Here is a 22,294-nt window from a genome sequence, read left to right as displayed (position 1 = left end):
GTTGGATTAATGAGAAGTTAAGCTTTTAAATGATGTAAGACACCTGTATTTTTCATGAATGTTTAATATTTAGGTTTTCTTATTTTGATTATGGCGCTCTGCAATTTCACCGGATGTTGTCGCAGGTGGACCACTAGCGGTCCGCGATCCCTAAGAGTTAAATTAGCTGTTCTATTACCACTCTGTCCAATGCTTATGTTGTTATGTACTTTGCTAGTGAATTACAAATCCGTTTCATTGCATAACCTGAAAACCAGGGATTGTGGCATCTGTGTTGTGCTAACAAAAACACTTGTTTGCAAATTGTACTGACAGAGAGGGCTGCCTCGCTTCTAGATGTTAAGAAACCTTGCAGTATTTTGTTTTGTTATATATTATTTCTTACATTGTTAGCCAAGAAAATGTTATGTGCTATTACATACTCTATACTCATACTCTATAGAACTATTGGATACAGGAAGTACCCATGCTAAGGACTATTCAACGCAATCCACGCTTCAAGATTGTTTTGCTCACGCGGACTGGCATATGTTCCAGGTAGCTTCCGAGAATAATATCGACAAATATACTGAGACGGTGGCTGAGTTTATCAGGAGGTGTATAGGAGATGTTGTACCCACTATTAAAACCTACCCTAACCAGAAACCGTGGATAGATGGCAGCATTTGTTAAAAAGTGGAAGCGCGAACCATTGCATTTAACCATGGCAAGGTGACTGGGAATATGGCAGAATACAAACAGAGTAGTCATTCCCTCCGTAAGGCAATCAAACAGGCAAAACATCAGTATAGAGACAAAGTGGAGTCGCAATTCAACGGCTCAGACACAAGACCTATGTGGCAGGGTCTACAGAAAATCATGGACTACAAAAGAAAAACCAGCCACGTCGCAGACACCGACGTCTTGCTGCCAGACAAGCTAAACACCTTCTTTGCCTGCTTTGAGGATAACACAGTGCCACCAATGCGACCCGCTACCAAACACTGTGGGCTCTCCTTCTCCGCGGCCGAACTGAGTAAGACATTTAAACGTGTTAACCTTCAAAATGCTGCCGGCCCAGACGGCATCCCTAGCCGCGTCCTCAAAGCATGCGCAGACCAGCTGACTGGTGTGTTTATGGACATATTCAATCTCTCCCTATCCCAGTCTGCTGTCCCCACATGCTTCAAGATGACCACCATTGCAAACAATGCAAAGGTAACTGAACTAAATTACTATCGCCCCGTAGCACTCACTTCTGTTATCATGAAGTGCTTTGAAAGACTAGTGAAGGATCATATCACCTCTACCTTACCTGTCACCCTAGACCCACTACAAGTTGTTTACTGCCCCAATAGGTTCACAGATGATACAATCGTCATCACACTGCACACTGCCCTATCCCATCTGGAAAAGAGGAATACCTATGTAAGAATGCTGTCCATTGACTATAGCTCAGATTTTTAACACCATAGTACCCTCCAAGCTCATCATTAAGCTCGTGGCCCTGGGTCTGAACCCCGCCCTGTGCAACTGGGTCCTGGACTTCCCGACGGGCCAACCCCAGGTGGTGAAGGTAGGAAACAACACCTCCACTTCGCTGATCCTCAACACTGGAGCCCCACAAGGGTGCATACTCAGACCCCGCCAAGCACACCTCCAACTCAATCATCAAGTTTGCAGACGACACAACAGTAGTAGGCTTGATTACCAACAATGACGAGACAGCCTACGGGGAAGAGGTGAAGGCTCTGGGAGTGTGGTGCCAGGAAAACAACCTCTCACCCAACATCAACAAAACAAAGGAGATGATCGTGGACTTCAGGAAACAGCTGAGGGAGCACCACCCTATCCACATAGACGGGACTGCAGTGGAGAAGGTGGAAAGTTTCCAGTTCCTCGGCGTACACATCACTGACATACTGAAATGGTCCACCCACACAGACAGTGCGGTGAAGAAGGCACAACAGCATCTCTTCAACCTCAGGAGGCTGAAGAAATTTGGCTTGTCACCTAAAACCCTCACAAACCTTTACAGACGCACAATTGAGAGCATCCTGTCGGGCTTTATGACCGCCTGGTACGGCAACTGCACCGCCCACAACTGCAGGGCTCACCAGAGGGTGGTGCGGTCTTCCCAACGCATCACCGGGGGCAAACTGCCTGCCCTCCAGGACACCTACAGCACCCGATGTCACAGGAAGGCCAAAAAAGATAATCAAGGACAACAACCACCCGAGCCACTGCTTGTTCACCCCACTATCATCTAGAAGGCGAGATCAGTACAGGTGCATCAAAGCTGATAAAGAGACTGAAAAACAGCTCCTATCGCAAAGCCATCAGACTGTTAAATTTATTTTATTTTATTTTATTTCACCTTTATTTAACCAGGTAGGCAAGTTGAGAACAAGTTCTCATTTACAATTGCGACCTGGCCAAGATAAAGCAAAGCAGTTCGACAACATACAAAAACACAGAGTTACACATGGAGTAAAACAACATACAATCAATGATGCAGTAGAAGAAAAAAAAAATAAGACTATATACAATGTGAGCAAATGATGTGAAATAAGGGAGGTAAAGGCAAAAAAATGCCAATCTGGCAAAGTTAATAAAGTATAGCAAGAAAAACACTGGAATGGTAGATTTGTAGTTTGAAGAAAGTTCAAAGATAAAATATAAATAATATGGTGCAAAGGAGCAAAATAAATAAAATAAATAAATACAGTAGGGGAAGAGGTAGTAGTTTGGGCTAAATTATAGATGGGCTATGTACAGGTGCAGTGATCTGTGAGCTGCTCTGACAGCTGGTGCTTAAAGCTAGTGAGGCTAGTGAGTAAATAGCCATCCCTAGCACAGAGAGGCTGCTGCCTATATACACAGACTTGAAATCACTGGCCACTTCAATAAATGGAACACTAGTAACTTTAATAATGTCACTTTAATAATGTTTACATATCTTGCATTAGTCATCTCATATGTAAAAATAAGCGACGCTGTTGCCAGTGATGTCTGGTGAGGACCTGCTTTACAACAGGCCTACAAGCCCTCAGTCCAGCCTCTCTCAGCCTATTGCGGACAGTAAGAGCACTGATGGAGGGATTGTGCATTCCTGGTTTAACTCGGGCAGTTGTTGTTGCCATCCTGTACCTGTCCCGCAGGTGTGATGTTCGGATATACCGATCCTGTGCAGGTGTTGTTACACGTGGTCTGCCACTGCGAGGACGATCAGCTGTCCGTCCTGTATCCCTGTAGCGCTGTCTTAGGCGTCTCACAGTATGGACATTGCAATATATTGCCCTGGCCACATTTGCAGTCCTCATGCCTCCTTGCAGCACGCCTAAGGCACGTTCACGCAGTTGAGCAGGGACCTTGGGCATTTTTCTTTTGGTGTTTTTCAGAGTCAGTAGAAAAACCTCTTTAGTGTCCTAAATTTTCATAACTGTGACCTTAATTGCCTACTGTCTGTAAGCCGTTAGTGTCTTAACGACCGTTCTACAGGTGCATGTTCATTAATTGTTTATGGTTCATTGAGCAAGCATGGAAAACAGTGTTTAAACCCTTTACAATGAAGATCTGTGAAGTTATTTGGATTTTTACGAATTATCTTTGAAAGACAGGGTCCTGAAAAAGGGACTTTTCTTTTTTTTTGCTGAGTTTATATACTGTATTCTATACTATTCTACTGTATCTTAGTCAATGCCGCTCTGACATTGCTCGTCCATATATTTATATATTCTTAATTCTTTACTTAGATTTGTGTGTATTGGGTATATGTTGTGAAATTGTTAGATATTACTTGTTAGATATTACTGCACTGTCGGAGCTAGACACACAAGCATTTCGTCACACCAGCAATAACATCTGCTAAACACGTGTATGTGACCAATACAATTTGATTTGATTTGAATAGTTTATTTTCATGTTTGTTTCAGACAGTTACTACATCAGTGAAGCACCTGGACATCCACATCAAGGTGTGTATGTGAGTCTGTTCTGTTCTGAACCAGTGTTCAGACTTCTAAAGCCTGTGGGGAGACCTGGGTTATATGCTCTGTTTGATGTCCCATATAGGACTGTCATCCCTGCCTAACATCAAACCTCAGAGGAGAGGAATGGAGGGAAGAATGGATAGAAGGATGTAGGGATGAAGGGATGGAAAAAGGGTTCAGAGAGAGGGCAAGTTAAAATAACATACACCTGCATACAAAGAAACACCTGCATGCACACCGATAGACAAACAAACAGACACACACACAGACACACAGAGCCAAAGTAAGACATACATTGTCGTGGTAACAGCCAAACAAAGTTTAGCCGCTCTAAAGGTCACCAGACAGTTAATTCATCCCATTTTTCTTCCATAACTCCGCACTCTGTTCCTCTCCCTCCCTCTCTATTTTGATCTCTCAGCTTTAATAGATTGCTCCCTCGCTTGTTTACCTGACTGCTGTCTTGTTTCATTTCCCTCTCTGTTAATCTTGTTCCCCCTGTCCCTCTTTCTTCTGACCTCTTATGTCATCTCCTCTTAGACTTGCTCATCTCTTGTTCACTGACGTACACTCCTCCAGGTGTCTCTCTCACTTTCTCTCTCCTTCTCTTTACCCCCCCCCCCCCCCCCTCTCTTTTTTTTAAGGCCATCTCAGCCCTCTGGCTCACATCCATCTGAGAGGAGGCAGAGGGGAATGAGGACTGGTTCTGTCCCTCAACAGCAAGCATCTGTTTCACTCTGGTGCCATCTAGTTGACCAGACTAAAACTGCAGCAGACTATATTCTCTCTCGCTCTCGCTCTCTCTCTCTCACTCACACACAAACACGTGCACATGCACACATGAACACATGCAAATGCAAGCATTTATTCAAAACAACAGCTGACTCGTAGAGTGGTTAGCAGTTGCAGTGGAAATATGTAGAAAAACCTGTCTGAGAAGGAAGAGAATAGGAGAGGGAGAGTTTGGTGAGTGATTAGGGGGTGAATGGATAAACTGTAGTAGTCAATGGGCCACCCACCAATAAATGCTTCAGAAAAGGCATTGCAAAGTTTCAACATAATTACGTAGATAATTTAATGGAAATTAACACTGTGTGGTTTAATAATGGTACAAGTTGCAGATTAATTAAATATTATAAATCAAAAGGTAACATTTTTAAATCATAGCACATTTTGGGTAATTTCCCCTAATGCATTTTGGGTAATTTCCCCTAGCAACATTATGAGGTTGCTATTTTACACCTAGGTTACAATTGTTAAACATGTTCCATTGTCCATGCTTGCAGGAAGCAATTTAAGTGAAGGACCAGAGGAATCCTGAAATAACACGAGATTAGAAGCTGTTGAAAGGTGCTAAAAGCATTTTTCTCAGATGCCAGAATAGCAGTCTATGCAGCTTTCTGGACCTTGAATGTTTTGAGAGCTGTTGTTAGCTAGCAAATTGCTGTCTTTAGTTTGGATAGCAGGCAAACACAATGGTGGCCCTTGTAGGCTAAATATATCTGGCAAAATGTCTTATATTAACTGAGAACACCACTACATGGTTAAAACATATTACCTAATTTCAGGGTTAATCTGGATCAGTGAAGGACTGGTAAGTGCTGCTTGAATTTATGCAAGGACAAACATGAATAGTGAATAGTGTGACTAGTGTGTGTAAGTACAGTAGTATTTTTGTTGTGTCTTTCCAATATTTAACTATTTTCTTCTTATTTTTTTTAATGTTTTTGATTATTATTCTAATAATTGTATTTAATGTCCTTGTCTATAACTGTTCTGTACTTTGTCATGTTCTGTGAGTTTGTGTGGCCTACCACTTCGCAGCTGAGCTTTTTTGATCCTAGATGTTTCTACTTCACAATAACAGCACTTACAGTTGACCGGGGCAGCTCTAGTAGGGCAGAAATTTGACGAACTGACTGGAAAGGTGGCATCCTATGCCGGTGCCACGTTGAAAGTCATTGAGCTCTTCAGTAAGGCCGTTCTACTGCCAATGTTTGTCTATGGAGATTGCATGGCGGTGTGCTTGATTTTACAGGTGTGGCTGAAATAGCCGAATCCACTATTTTGAAGGGGTGTCCACATACGTTTGTATATATAGTGTAGTTGAACCACACAGTGTTCATATTCATAACATTATCTACATAACGTTGTTGACATGTTACAGTTTTGTTTCCAGGGTAACTGAACAACACATGTTTGGTTGGTGGCAACATAGAAATAGAATGAAGAGAACGGGCTTGGAAGCTCTAACCCTGGCAATTTGACTGGTAATCTCGCAATGGCTGCCTGATATTGTGATGCAATAATTTCCATGGTGTTACGTTCTATGGTGTTTCGTTCTATCAACTGATGCTGGATTGATGCATGGTAATGTAGAATGTTCATTCAAATTATGCCAACTAATTTGGCTCATGCAATGGAAAGTGCTTTTTGTAATGTCATTGGGTCAATAAATCACAGCACATATTGAAGGGTACACTTCCTGCTTTTACTTCCTGGCATGGTTACACTCACACTGGCTGGCAGTCCACCCAATATACCATTATCATCTTGAATGGAGACATCCTTTCTATTTCTATGGGTGGCCCTGGGACTATAAGAAAGGACTAAAGAATCAGGAAGATGTGTAAATATCCCAAACCAACTCTCTTACTCTCTATGCCCCTTCTTCCTCCCACCTCTCTCTCTTTCCTTTCCAAGTTGTTGCATATCAAGATGTTGTTGATCGTTTGATATTCTGAGCATCTATAGGGACTATCCAAACAGTGGGATCTTGGCAGTTCAGCATATGCCATAGACTACATTGCATGTTTTACCATTCTCTCTCTCACCCCTCTCTTTCTCTGGTGTGTGTTTACAGTCAAAGCTCTTTGAGGAAAAAGAGTGAAAATGTGGCTCGTTCCTGATTGTTGGCATAGTAACCGCTGTGATCGTTATCATCTTCATTCTGTTGACCACTGGAGTCATTCCCATGAATGTCACACCACCCTGAGACACATGCATGGACACACTAACATTCACACTGTGTGTAATGCAATGTCTTTGTATGCATTATAAATAAAGCACACACAAAATCATGCATACCCACTTTTACAATGCATGCATACAAACATGCGTACAGAGCAAACACATATCTGAAGCATTATGGGTTATATTGCACTTTAAGTATGAACAGGTCTTTGTGTTAAAAATCAATAAAAGTATGTTTACAGTCATCACACAGGCACGCACACACCTGATGGAAAATACCACAGGAGACCAACCCAGCAGTGGAAGTAATGTATGCCAATTCATGGCACATTTATTCACTTATTTACAAAGTTATTCTCACCACTTAAAGGAGTATGACGGCATAAATTCACAAATCTCAATCTCATTCAAAGAGCCTGTGTTGTCAAAAAGCACACCCAGACCCTTGTGTGCATCCCCAAAGACACCCTATTCCCAATATATACGTCCCAAATGGCACCCTAATAATACACTACCTTTGGCCAGAGTGCACTATATAGGGAATAGGGTGCCATTTGAGACACAGCCATAGTTTGGACACGAGCATTTTAGGTACTATGCTCTTTACATTCACAGAATTATTACTGTGTACAGTATGGTCTATGGCAGGGCCGACAACGTTTGGTTTGGCCTCTCATGGTAATGTAGCCCATGTCGGGTAACATTCTTTTGTATTGCTAGGTAAGGTAGTCTAGCCAGCTATTTAAACCTTGTAGGAGGCTATTCATCACCAACTTACCAACTGGGCATGCAGGGCATGTGCCCAGGGGCCCTAACCACCAGGGGCCTCTCACTGATTGAGTGACTAAGTAAACACTCATATGAACATGGCATAAGTCATGGCAACATTTGTTTAATGGCCCCTGGGGGGGAGGGTACACACTAAATTGTCTTGCCTGTGAGGTGGTAATCAGAATGTGGTTAGGTTTCAAGTTATATGGCTACAATGTTTGAAGTGTGATTTTATGTTTGCTTACAAAAAGCTATTGTTTACTTTTTAAATTCTTTTATAAATACTTATACGTTCAGCCCGTGGCCCACCACTTAGATTATATTTTGGCCCACCAAGCCCAAAAGTTTGAGCACCCCTGGTCTATGGCCACAATAGACACAGGACACACCATAAACAACAACCCAATTCCAAATGGACCCCTGGCCCCTAGCCTTGGACGCCCATGAGCATTTGCTGTATGGTGAAAATCCAGAGGGCAAGGTGGAGCTACCAGAGCTATCCAATCCTCTCAAATCTACATGGAGTGGCAAGGGTTTAGGAGTCAATTTGGGCTTGGGCAAAGGAGAAGTTTCCAATTGAAAAGGCACATTGGTGTAGTAAAACGTCAGTCATTATAGGTGCCTATGCCATCAGCAGAGGGACATTTCTAGATCAACTAATTTACTCTGAGGCGTTATTCCTAACATTGCAACAAAAAAATAATGGGTTGAGGCAGTGGCATAGGCAGAAATCCATTAATGGCAGGGCCCGCTAAAATTTAGGTGGGCAAAAAAAAAACAAAAAAAAAGAAACTCAGACCTACTACACATAATAAACCGTAGACCTATAATTAATAGACTGAGACTAGAACATAAACGCCCTGATATAGCAGTAATAATCACAACAGGCTTGGCACATTTCCTGGATCAGCAACCACGAGATTAGTAGATTAGGCGGCCACAAACGTAACCCTTTAACACTAGGAGAGCCGAGAGTCATTTTGACCGGAAAATCACTTTTTCAATTACTCTGCCATTTTTTTTTTAAAGCTGTCACCCCTGTCCTTGACTTGTCCTAAATAAGTCCAACACATGATCGTTGTTAGAATCATAATGCTTTTAACCTAAATTCTGGTTGATATTAAGAGGATGTCATTCCCCCCCCTTTGCCCACCAGGTCTGTGCAGCCGACAGCCCAACGAAACTACATCAAAAGTAAATTTGACACACAGTTAGCATAAAGAATAGATTAAATTGACAATAATGTAAATTGGTGAGAATACTATTAATTGTATATGAAGAATCTGATGAACAATTAAATGATCAATAGCCTATAGGGCCTAACTAATGCATGGGCAGGGAAACACAGGGCACAGTTCTACTTCCAATTCAATTCCTAAAAATCATTGACTGGAAATACTGTTTGACTGTTCATGCATTTGCCCATTTTCATATATAAATAACAGATCCAGTTTTATCCATGTAGGCCTACCCTTATAAATAACGTAGAATCCCTTCTATTTCAAAATGAGTCTCAAGCTAGACTATTAACACGGGTAAGACAATAGCCTATTATTTGCGAGGCACATCGGAGCATACATTTAAATAACTTCATTTCACCGGACTGATGTCCATGAGTCGAAGTGGAGAAGAGCGTTTCATCATTTCAAAAAAATAAAAAAATAAAAAGGGTTGAATGAAAACAGCATTGTAAGCGCCGATTGGATTTACTGAAAATGTCTTAAAGGCCCTTAAATTAGATCCGTGAGTAATATAGGAGGGGGACTGGAAGCCCTTCATGGTGAAATCACTAATATCAAACATGGCATATGCTCCAACATCCTCTTCTAGAAATGGCATCTTAAAAAACAAAAAAATGTAAACAGTGAGCTTTGTTGGCTAGTGAGTCTTCGCTGGCTCACGGTGAGTATCCTACACAGCCTAGCCTACACAGCTATTGCTACGGTTTACTGCACATGGTATCAGTGTGAAGTGACACGTGCAAGAACCCTCCCCATTATTTTGAAATTGGTAAGCTGACAGTCTTACTTCCCGGTAAATAATTCATTCAAATTCATCACATAGGCCTAAATGAAATGGATTTTATGTACAGCACCAGATTTTATGTAAGATGTCCTTGAGTGTCCTGAAAAGGCATCTGCCAAATAAAATGTATTGTAAATATATCCCTTTTGTTTTCACACGCCCTTCCTTCTGTTTGCTATGAATCCCATCTGATGGTATAGACATGTTTAGGCCAGTGTTTGACTTGCCAGTACTCATTTTGGGTGCAGGTACAGTTTATTTTTAAGTGCCGGAACTCCTTAATACTTTGGAGTTAATATTCAATAGGAGGTGCAGGAATTCAAGCAGAAGAACATTTGAGTTGCCAGTACTCAGTTCCAGTGAGCTCCTGCCCAAGTCAAGTACTGTGCTTAGGTAAACAGACAAATAATATCTCCTTTGCCCCTGGGTTGGGGGTAAATCCCATCTAAATTACAGTCAATTCAGAAAGTAAACCAAATTCCAGTTTCCCCTCATTGAAAAGCATGGACGATAGTTGGAATTTCAGTCTACTTCCTGAATTGACTGTAATTTACCCCAGAAACAAGTTCACTTTTTGATTCTTTGGTCTGGTGAGATATTGTAGAATGAAGTTGCTTTTAGGTGCTGATTTGGGGGTCACTTTTCAATTTCTTCCCCTAAAAGGCTAAGGGTAGGATTTTCTGATCCTAGCTCTGTGCATACAGGCAACTTCTACACAGACCAGAGGAGAGGAAAGCAGAACAATACAGATAGTGGAGTGGTTTTCCTGTTGCATTTCAGGAATAGTAATAAACACATAATACTAAGTTGTTAAAACATTGGAAGAAACGGAAGGACAAACAGACGAGGAAAAAATTCACATAACAGCGAGTGAGGATGCAGTGACGTTCCATGATGTATTCCGAGAGTGAATCCTCATTGGAGGGTTGGATGGGACACCACCACCAACCGGGGTGGTCCTGCCCTTCCCTGTTGACCGGTGAGTCCTGAACAGAATGAAGGTCTCCAAAGTCTCCCGGAGCAGATGCAGGACCAGGTGAGAACTGTACCAGGTGAGAGAGTTTATAGCTGAGAGAAAGAGAGAGATATAGATAGCAGGAGAGAATCAGTGGTTTTGGGGGTTCCAGTGATCATCAGTCTCAATAAAACGCATGCAGACAGAGTCCTGCAGAACTGGGCTAGGCAGCTCTGCCCTACATGCGTGTTAGTCCACGTGGTCCTGTATTAGAGGGGTTTGCTCGCTGGATGAAGTGCTCACGCTGGCGTCCGGTATGACAGTCCTCTCACATTTTATGATCTGTCAGGAGAAAGAAACGGGATGGGAGAAGTCAGGAGAGGCAGCGAGGGTATAAGAGAACGGATGTTAGAAGCACAACAACAATGTCAACGTAGTGAGGATCAAGTCTGTTTCGGAGCCGAACCAGGCAGCTGAGACCACTGTCATTTCATTCAGTTAATGTGTGCATCACAGGCGGCTGGTGGCACCTTAAATTTGGAAGAACAGGCTCATAGTAAATGGCTGGAATGGTAGACATGGTTTCCTTGTATTTGATACAATTCCATTCACTTCATCCCAGTTATTATTATTATAATTATGAGCCGTCCTCCCCTCACCAGCCTCCTGTGGTGGGCATAGAGCAAACGTTTTAATGATCTATCAAACTAACGCACCAACACCTTTTCACTACAAAAGGCCCATAAACATAATGCCTCGTCCCAAACAGACATTTTCAGACACTTCTTTCAGTTCATTTCACATTGAGTGTATTCATTCCGCTGATTCTGTTGTAAACAGTTTCTTAAACTGAAGCAACCGGAACAAAAATGGAGGAACCTACCTGAATATGTTCAATAGAAACTCTTGTTGAGTTGTTTACCTTTTAAGAACCAAATGGAAGCAAACTGTTTCCGTAATGAATACACCGGTTTGACTACAGAGCGTCACCTGTAATCCACATTCTGTTAATGTCATTTAAACTCCCAAAAACATTGATCCTAATCGTATAACAGCAGTATTCAACCAGAGGGTCTGCTGCAAGAGAATGTGTTAACTGTGGCCTGTCAGAGTTCTGGCTCAAACCATGCTCAGATTTCCAGACTGGACACTTAAAACAAACATGGGCAGACCACTGGGTTGTATGAAACATGGCACAACAGCAGTGGATAAGACAACTGTTGATTTTAAATGATAGTGATGTTTATAAATTAAATATGGGTGAGCGTGTTGCCTCGTGTGAGTCCTCAGTTTGTGTTCGTGTGTGACCTGTAGAAAAAAGGTGTACACACGTACACACACACAATATACAGGAAAAGGGTGAGTGTGTATGTCAGCTTGAAACCTACCTGTGTCATTCGTGATAAATGTGTCCATCTGTGCCGTTTACTGGGTCTTTAACCGTTGCCTAAAAGATAGCCAGACCTTTACTAATGAGCCAGTCAGAAGCAGCTACAGGAAATCATTGACCAACCTGATTGGCTGTCAGGTGGTTGATTTGACAGACAGGAAGTGCAGTATTTAGTCACTCAGCCATTGGGTCATTTAATCATGGGCTGAATGTGTGTGTTCATGCAGTGTGCGTTTTAATTGTTGCAGTTTGTGTGTGTGTACGCAGATTCAAAACCGAGAAAGACAACAGATTGAAGGTGGAGCAAGCAGGGTTCATGCGATCGGTTAATGACGCACCTCAGACAGTCTTGACCAATCAATTGTGACATTTGGATTGATTGACACCTGACCCAGTTGAGAAGGGATGATCAGATTCCATATTCCTCTGATCAAATCAACTTCGTACAGTAACACAATCAGGCTGAAACAGACACGTTATACGCATCTTTCTCCCCCATGATCAGGAGAACTCCAGTCCGGTTAGGCCAGCGTGTGCAGGCCTTTTGCGACAACCCAGCTTCCACACACACCTGGTTCAGCAAACAGTACGCACGGTCTTCATTCTCCATCAACATGACCAACAGAGCTTTACTAAAAATCTAAAGACCATGAACACTGTAGTGTGTAAGCGCTTGGCTGGAGCAAAAGCCTGCACACGAGGAGCAGCCCCCAAGGACCAAAATTGGCCTTCCCTCCCTACTGATGGGTCCTTATCAAATCAAAGCCGATCAGAATCTGTCAGGGTATATCATTTTATATTCATATTGCCATCACATTCTTCTGATTGATAGAGGCATCTTTTCTGGAGGGATTGGGAACAGTTTAATGTGTAGACCAACCCCATGGTTTTCGATCACTGTAGGCAGATCTTTTTTCAACAACACCTGCAAGAAAGAAAACCATTCACGCCACACTAGTCATAACCACATGACCTGAAATGCCTGTGTGTGTGTGTGCATGCCATAACCATATACTGTATGTATGGGTAGTCTTTACGGTCCCTGGGGAACATAGCGTTCCAAAACTAAAATAACCTTGAAATGTGCATAGAAATGACTTGATACACCAAATAACCCCATACTTAATCCTGAAGTATGCTTTTAAGAATATTGGCAATGAGGCCCTTTATCTACTTCCCCAGAGTCAGATGAACTTGTGGATACCATTTGTATGTCTTTGTGTCCAGGCTGAAGTCAGATAAGGTACTTTCGTGAGCCAATGCTAAACTAGCATTAGCACAATGACTGGAAGTCTGAGGGTATCTGCTAGTATATACACCCATAGACTTCGTCATTGCGCTAATCTAGCGTTCTCGTATATACCCATAGACTTCCAGTCATTGCACCAACTCTAGCTAGCATTGGCTTGAGAGTTATGTTCATGTGTTTATCAAATTAACTGGCTAACGTATAGAGTTAGCTATGTAAAATACAACATATGCCTTTGGATGAGTGTGTGCTAAGGACATCTCTCCCGTGATTAGTCTAACGAGAGCAAGGCGGTGGGGGTGGCACTGTGTGCGTCCCCAAGTGGCACCACTGTACAGTATAAATCACAGTCTACAGCAACTCAGAGGGAGATGGGGGGGGGGGAGACCTCACAGCACCCTTACTGGTGGTTAGAAAGGGGAGCGCCAGTGTGTTGGTTTGTTAGCCGAGGCTGTGGGAAGAGCCTCTTCTCTGGTGGGTAACAGAGGGCTGCTCAGGACTGTGCAAGAGTCACAGTACCTAGTACCCATGCAAACCAAAGAATGACTCTTTATTTCGCTCCCTCTCACAACTACTTGCAGCACATTCAGTTTTGTGAACACACATACTCTCACTCTCTCCCATCCAACACCACACAAAACGTTCCCATCCACACAGGCAGGGAGCGGTGACCATGTGCTGTAGAGGCCTTACCTTCCCTCTGTAGTGTAGTAGTACAGCTCCCAGAGCGGTGGCCAGGCCCAAGGCTAGGAAACAGTACTGCATGTACACCATCACCATTGGCAATAGCACCAGGTTGGTGTGGAACGTTTTCACGGTGGCATCATCCATATAACCATTCTACACGAGAGAGAGAGATGTAGAGAAAGACAGGGAACACAAATCTGATGAGCGGACAGAGTTATGAGGTTGTTAAAAGGGTTACACACACACGTTAGGGCGGTGTTGCTTAATCCTGGTCTTTGGTGAGTTGATTAGTGGAATCAGGTTGGTAGTGCCATTGCAAAAACAAAAAGGTTCACCCCTTTGGGTCCCCAGGACCAGGATTAAGAAACACTGATCTAGGGGTATGGGTGAGAGATAGAGTGTGTTGGTTAGGTTTGGAGAGTTGGGGGGGAAATAGAGGTATAGAGCAGGTTAGGGGGGGTAAGCGAACCCAGTAATAGTCTAATCACCACTCACCTCCTCAAACCAGATCATGGGCATCACAACCTCTGAGATCTTCCCTGTTTCCCTGCAGACAAATAAACAGTCACTCACAGAGACGCACACAAATACATTCTAAATAAAGAACTGAAGCTTCCAGATTGAATGGGATCCTTCAGCTTCTTGGCCTTTGGGGTTAAAGGTCAGGGATAAGGAGTTGTCAACATGTGAGGAGTGCTGGGTTGGGGGGGGGTGAAGATAGTGGTTATAAATAAGAGGGGTTGAGGGTTATCCTTACGTGATACCAGACACCTCCTTCATGTACAGGTTGAGCTGCAGACGGATAGACACATTCAGAGGCACACCAGTCTCCTGCAGAGAGGGAGGGAGATATCTATACACAAACTGAGAGTCCAAAACATTAATACTGCCTAATATTGAGTTGCACCCCCTTTTGCCCTCTGAACAGCCTCAATTCATCAGGGCATGGACTCGAGAGCATTCCACAGGGATGCTGGCCCATGTTGACTCCAATGCTTCCCACAGTTGTGTCAAGTTGGCTGGATGTCCGTTGTGTGGTGGACCATTCTTGATACACATGGGGGAAAAAAAGAAAAAAAAAGGGAAAAATGTAAAAAAAATATAAAAACTGCAGTACTTTTGAACAAGGTATGGTAGTAGTTGCAATCTTTTTTGTTGTCCATTCACCCCCTGAATTGCACACAAACAATCCAAAAAGTGAGAGGGAGAGAAAGGATAGAAAAGAGAAAAAGGATAAGAACAGGAGAGCGAGTGTCAACGCAAAAATACTTGCTATAGTAAGCAAGTAAACAAATGCTCCGTTGAAGGAGAGGAAATGCACATCTAATGAGAAAGCAGATGTCTACACTGCGCGTCCTCTAAATACTGCGGTGACCAATGGAAAAATATTTAGTATTTGGACAAAGGCTCTCTGCCCTCTTAGTTGGAGAGACAGTCATTACGCTTAGGGAAAGAGCTAGAACTATACATCTAGTCCTGCCAGGATAATTTCATTCCACTCACTTGTTTCCGCATACGGACACAACCACACCACTATGAGCTCAAACGGAGAATGAGCATCAGTCCAACCTCACAAATCAACTGATTTGTTCAGTTCACTGGCTTATTCATTTTAAAAATGACAATGAAAAATGTGTAAAAACGCCAACGGTGATTAAGATAAAGTCCTGAACTCAAAGATACAGCATATACAGTGCCTTCAGAAAGTATTCAGACCCCTTGACTTGTTCCACTTTTTACATTCCAGCCTTAAATCTAAAATTGATTAAATTGTCCGTCCCCCCCACCCCAATCTACACACAATAGCCCATAAATGACTAAGCAAAAACAGGTTTTTAGAAATGGCAAAAAAAAAAAATTTAAACATAAAAACTTAAACATCAGAAGTATTCAGACCCTTTACTCAGTACTTTGTTGAAGCACCATTGGTGGCGATTACAGCCTCGAGTCTTCTTGGGTATGACGCTACAAGCTTGGCACACCTGTATTTGGGGAGTTTCTCCCATTCTTCTCCGCAGATCCTCAAGCGCTGTCAGGTTGGATGGGGAGCGTTGCTGCAGAGCCATTTTCAGGACTCTCCAGAGCTGTTAGATTGGGTTCAAGTCCTGGCTCTGGCTGGGCCACTCAAGGACATTCAGAGTCTTGTCCCGAAGCCACTCCAGCGATGTCCTGGCTGTGTGTTTTGGGTTGTTGTCCTGTTGGAAGGCGAATTTTATCAAGGATCTGCCTGTACTTTACTCTGTTCATCTTTGCCTTGATCCTGACTAGTCTCCCAGTCCCTACCTCTGAAAAACATACATACAGCATGATGCTGCTACCACCATGCTTCACTGTAGGTGGCAGGTTTCTTCCAGATGTGATGCTTGGCATTGAGGCCAAAGAGTTCACTCTTGGTTTCATCAAACCAGAGAATCTTGTTTCTCACGGTCCGAGGTGCCTTTTGGCAAACTCCAAGTGGGTTGTCATGTGTCTTTTACTGAGGAGTGGCTTCCATCTGGCCACTCCACCACAAAGGGCTGATTGGAGTGCTGCAGAGATGGTTGTCCTTCTGGAAGGTTCTCTCATCTCCACAGAGGAACTCTAGTGCTCTGTCAGATGAACTCTGCACTCCGTCACCTCCTTGACCAAGGTCCTTCTCCCCCAATTGCTCAGTTTGGCCGGGCGGCCAGCTCTAGGAGATGTGTGGTTCCAAACGTCTTCCATTTATGAATGATGGAGGCCACTGTGTTCTTGGGGACCTTCAATGCTGCAGAATTTTTGGTACCCTTCCCCAGATTTGTGCCTTGACACAGTCCTATCTCGGCGCTCAACGGACAATTCCTTCGACCTCATTGCTTAGTTTTTGCTCTGACATGCACCATCAACTGTGGGACCTTATATAGCCCAATCAACTGAAATTACCACAGGTGGACTCCAATCAAGTTGTAGAAACTTGAAGGACGATCAATGGAAACAGGATGCAGCGGAGCTCATGAGTCTCAGAGCAAAGGGTCTGAATACTTATTTACATAAGGTATCAGTCTATTTCTAAAACCTGTTTTCACTTCATCATTATGGAGTATTGTGTGTAGATTGATGTAATCCATTTTAGAATAAGGCTGTAACGTAACATGTGGAAAAAGTGATCTACTTTACTCCTTGCCCTGCTGTCCTGTTTCCATTGCGCTGAACTTTGTGGGGAAATATTTCCTGTACATTCTACTGTAAGTGATAGAAAAATCTATGCAGCCAGAATACACCAGTCAAAAGTTTTAGAACACCTACTCATTCAATTTATTTTTGTCAATTTCTTTAAAACCATCTTCTACATTGTAGAATAGTCAACACATCAAAACTATGAATTAACATATGGAATCATGTAGTAACCAAAAAATAAAGTGTTAAAAACATATTTTATATGTGAGATTCTTCAAATAGCCACCCTTTGCCTTGATAGCTTTGCACATGCTTGGCATTCTCTCAACCAGTTTCACCTGGAATGCTTTTCCAACAGCCTTGAAGGAATTCCCACATATGCTGAGCACTTGTTGGCTGCTTTTCCTTCACTCTATGGTCCAACTCATCCCAAACCATCTCAGTTTGGTTGAGGGATTGTGGAGCCCAGGTCATCTGATGAAAGCACTCCATGACTCTCCTTCTTGGCCAAATAGCCCTTAAAAAACAAGCTGGAGGTGTGTTTTGGGTCACTGTCCTGTTGAAAAACAAATGAGCACACTAAGCGCAAACCAGATGGGATGGCGTATCGGTGCAGAATGCTGTGGTAGCAATGCTGGTTAAGTGTGCCTTGAATTCTAAATAAATCACTGACAGTACCTAGCAAAGCACTCCCACACCTCCATGCTTTACAGTGGGAAATACATACGCGGCGATCATCCGTTCACCCACACCACACAAAGACATGGCGGATGGAACCAAAAATCTCCAATTTGGACTCCAGACCAAAGGACAGATTTCCCACCGGTCTAATGTCCATTGCTTGTGTTTCTTGGCCCAAGCAAGTCTCTTCTTATTGGTGTCCTTTAGTAGTGGTTTCTTTGCAGCAATTGCAGTCTCCTCTGAACAGTTGATGTAGAGATGTGTATGTTACTTTAACTCCTTGAAGCATTTATTTGGGCTGCAATTTAAGGCTTGTGACTAATGAACATATCCTCTGCAACAGAGGTAACTCTGGGTCTTCCATTCCTGTGGCAGTCCTCATCAAAGCCAGTTTCATCATAGCGCTTGATGGTTTTTGCAACAGCACTTGAAAGAAACTTCCAAAGTTCATGAAATAACACATGGAAATGTGGGTGGACTCTACATTGTTGTTGAGTGGATTGTTAACCAGCTCCAGATTTGCAAATTGAATAAGTTGTTTTGAGAATACACTCTTCCTTTCTGGGAAAAGTCCATGGCAGGCATCGTTGTCACCCTGTGAGACCCATCTCAAACTAAGAGCATTGTATGTGGTACAAATCATTCCTTAAGTGCTAGACCTCAGCTGAACCTGGTAATGAATGGTGTGGCTGTTGAACAAGTTGAGGAGACTAAATTACTCGGCGTTACCTTAGATTGCAAACTGTCATGGTCAAAACATAGAGATTCAATGGTTGTAAAGATGGGGAGAGGTCTAGCTGTAATAAAGAGATGCTCTGCTTTCTTGACACCACACAAAGCAAGTTCTGCAAGCTCTAGTTTTGTCTAATCTTGATTACTGTCAAGTTGTGTGGTCCAGTGCTGCAAGGAAAGACCTAGTTAAGCTGCAGCTGGTCCAGTACAGAGTGACACATTTTGCTCTAAATTGTAATCAGAGGACTGTTTTAAATACTATGCATGCCAGTCACTTGGCTGAGACTTAAGGCTAGACTGACAGCATCACTTTTCATAAGAAACATTTTATTGAAAATCCCAAATTGTTTGCATAGTCAACTTATACACAGCTCTGACACACATACTTCTCCCACCAGACATGACACCAGGGGTCTTTTCACAGTCCCCAAATTCAGAAAAGCGTACAGTATTATATAGAGCCCTTATTGCATGGAACTTCCATTTCATATTGCTCAAATAAATAGCAAACCTGGTTTCAAAAACAGATAAAGCGACACGTCGCAGCACAATGCCCCTCCCCTATTTGACCAAGATAGTTTGTATATATGCATTGATATGTAGGCTACGTGTGCCTTAAAAATGTTTACAACAAAAAGTATGTTCTGTCCTTGAGCTGTATTATGTTTCATGTGGACCCCAGGAGGAGTAGCTACTGCTTTTGCAACAGCTAATTGGGATCCTAATAAAAAATGTAAAATACCTTTTGCTTGCTACATAACTTCTGAGTGACATGAAGCACAAGCGCCAATCAGCCTACACCACTGCGCACTCACCCGTCTAGAAAAGCCACGTCAGCAAATGACTGCTGTTTGAACACAAACAGCTCCGATTTGGTCACTTGTAACTTGCTGTTTGGACAGTCAGTATTCCAAACCTGATTTGAGCAAAAAGGCCTGCAGTTTGATTGTGAAGAAGGCGTCGTTGTCCAAGCAGACACCTACCTCTGCCTACTTTCACAACTTAAGTCATGAGTCGTTTTGTCAACCAATCTGAAACATCAATACCTGCCTATCACGTCACACCATATGCCTTAACAAAACAACCCAAAAAGTTAGTAATATTTTTTTTAGATGATATCGATATGACTCAATTTTGTTTACGGTAGGTAGCGTTAGCTAGCGCAAGTTAGTTGTACCTGAGCCAAAACTCCAGTATTTATCATATAGCTTGTTCTGTAGCTTCTTTTTAAACCCTGTGAGACCCAACTTTGCAAAAACACACTTCCTAAACTAAAAGTCTAACACTACAGAGTGCAGCTCATTAGGCCCACGTATCACTCAGTAGTATTTGTTGTGTGTCAGTATGATTACTGTGGCATCCGCAGCCTCTGAAACATTGGAAAACTGTCCACGCATCTGACACCACACTGGTCACCTACACAAGCTCATGTAGTAAGTCATCCTCACAAGTAGATGACTTGAAAATGTGTGTTCCTTTATGTTAAAAAAATTATAATAAATGAAAAACTCCAGAAAGAAACATTCCGAGCAAGAGTTAGTTTTGTAAGTGTAGAAAAAAACATTACATTGGGCTTAAAGGGTTGCCAAACAGACATTGGGTCAAGATCATATATTGATAGACAAGTTGGAGAGATCGTTTCCCTTCCAAATATGGACAACCAAATACTTCCGTTACTTTTCACATTAAAATAAATGTCATGGATATATCCATCTTTGAAATAATTGTGGTTTTCGAGACCATTAATTTTATGGTAAGTAGTAAGGTTCTCTTCAAATTAAGTCAGAAACACCAACCGAATATTACTAAAAATGTGTTAGATGTTCTCCATACATAGAAAACACACAAAATAGTTTGCTTACTTTTTTTTGACAGTATTTTTATTCTAATATTTGGATTGGTCAAATTGATCAATTTGGCTATTTCAAATTAAATATGACTTAATTTCAAATGTAGACACCATTAGACAATATTTTCCATTGCATGTATATGCTTTTGATCCATTTTCATGTGATTTTAATATAAATTTCACAGTTATCTTAAAATGTTTTTTTTTTTACCATTGAAGCCCAATGTTGCATTTTTGCAACACTTCCAGCAGATTGTCTTATAAAAATGACTTTGAATTTGAAATTTGGAAAGAGGCTTATTACAAGTATTTGATGAGTAATACGTTTTTTTCCCCTTCATTTGGATCTATGCTTGGGTCTCACAGGGTTAAATAGTGAGTCAACATGTCAGCACTTTTACTTCCCTGACTGATCAAAACTCGTTTTCAGCATTCTTTGTCCCTCTGCAGCAGGCATATAGTGAGCAACACGTTTCTAACTTAAATCGCAAATACATATAGAATCGCACTACATATCTCAGCAACTAAGTATCGTGATAATATTGTATCGTTGAGGTCTCTGGCAAGTCCCAGCCCTAATATGACTGGACAACATGAGACTTTGGTCAATAAGAGCAATCGCCCCACCATTGTCACATTCAAATTGTACTGCCTATAGCCATAAAACAGTCCGCTAATTCAACATTATCGACCGAGTCCACTAACTAACATCAGTATATCTATAAGTTACATTCATATGCAATGTTACATATGTGAACATTAACAGATAAAATCAATAGATGACTGAAAACAGACTGAAGGGAGGTCATTGATCTGTCATTATCTCAACCTGAGTTTAGATAGTGACAGACCCTGACTGTAACACACAACCACCCGACCCACCCACCTTCTACCCCCAAGCCATAAGACAGTTACATAAGTTAACCAATAGCTACTCGGACTATATGCATTGGCCCTTTTTGCACCAACTCTTCATTCACACACACTGTTGTTACTGTTTATTGTCTATCATGTTGCCTAGTTACTTTATCCCTACCTATACACTACCGTTCAAAAGTTGGGGTCCCTAAGAAATGCCCTTGTTTATGAAAGGAAAGCACATTATTTTTTGTCCATTAAAATATCAAATTGATCAGAAATACAGTGTAGACATTGTTAATGTTGTAAATAAACAATTGTAGCTGATTTTTTTATGGAATATCTACATAGGCGTACAGAGGCCCATTATCAGCAACCATCACTGTGTTCCAATTGTGTTGTGTTAGCTAATCCAAGTTTATCATTTTAAAATGCTAATTTATCATTAGAAAACGCTTTCGCAATTATGTTATCACAGCTGAACTGTTGTGCTGATTAAAGAAGCAATAAAACTGGCCTTCTTTAGACTAGTTGAGTATCTGGAGACTCAGCATTTATGGGTTCGATTACAGGCTCAAAATGGCCAGAAACAAAGACCTTCCTTCTGAAACTCATCAGTCTATTCTTGTGCTGAGAAATGAAGGCTATTCCATGCGAGAAATTGAAAAGAAACAGAATCTCTTACGTATGTAGTACACAACGTATCTTGTCTGAGCAGCTTGAATTGCGACTCCACTTTGTCTCTATACTGACATTTAGCCTGTTTGATTGCCTTGGAGGGAATGACTACTGTTTGTATTCGGCCATATTCCCAGTCGCCTTGCCATGGTTAAAATGCAGTGGTTCGCACTTTCAGTTTTGCGAATGCTGCCATCTATCCACCGTTTCTGGTTAGGGTAGGTTTTAATAGTCACAGTGGGTACAACAACTCCTATACACTTCCTGATAAACTCAGTCACCGAATCAGCGTATTCGATGTTATTCTCAGAGGCTACCCGGAACATATCCCAGTCCGTGG

General features: G+C 42.1%; 1 protein-coding gene across 4 annotated transcripts in view; it reads right to left on the bottom strand.

The window, feature by feature from the left end:
• Nucleotides 1–7,244: 7,244 nt before the first annotated feature.
• The window catches only part of sr-bi (scavenger receptor class B type I), a 35,691-nt gene continuing 20,641 nt past the window's right edge, over nt 7,245–22,294 (bottom strand). The window contains exons 9-14 of one of the 4 annotated variants that reach the window (XM_082957502.1): nt 14,779–14,852; nt 14,517–14,568; nt 14,027–14,174; nt 12,966–13,006; nt 12,084–12,142; nt 7,245–11,037 (exon numbers count right to left, since the gene is read on the bottom strand). In XM_082957502.1, coding sequence (XP_082813628.1) covers nt 12,089–12,142; nt 12,966–13,006; nt 14,027–14,174; nt 14,517–14,568; nt 14,779–14,852 — 369 coding nt within the window. In that variant the 3' untranslated portion in view covers nt 7,245–11,037; nt 12,084–12,088. 4 annotated transcript variants of the gene reach the window in all.

This window comes from Salmo salar, chromosome 11 (assembly GCF_965601325.2).
Source record: "Salmo salar chromosome 11, fSalSal1, whole genome shotgun sequence".
Lineage (NCBI taxonomy): Eukaryota > Metazoa > Chordata > Actinopteri > Salmoniformes > Salmonidae > Salmo > Salmo salar.
Note: the sequence above shows the minus strand (reverse complement) of the source record. Positions and strands in the feature narration are given on the sequence as shown.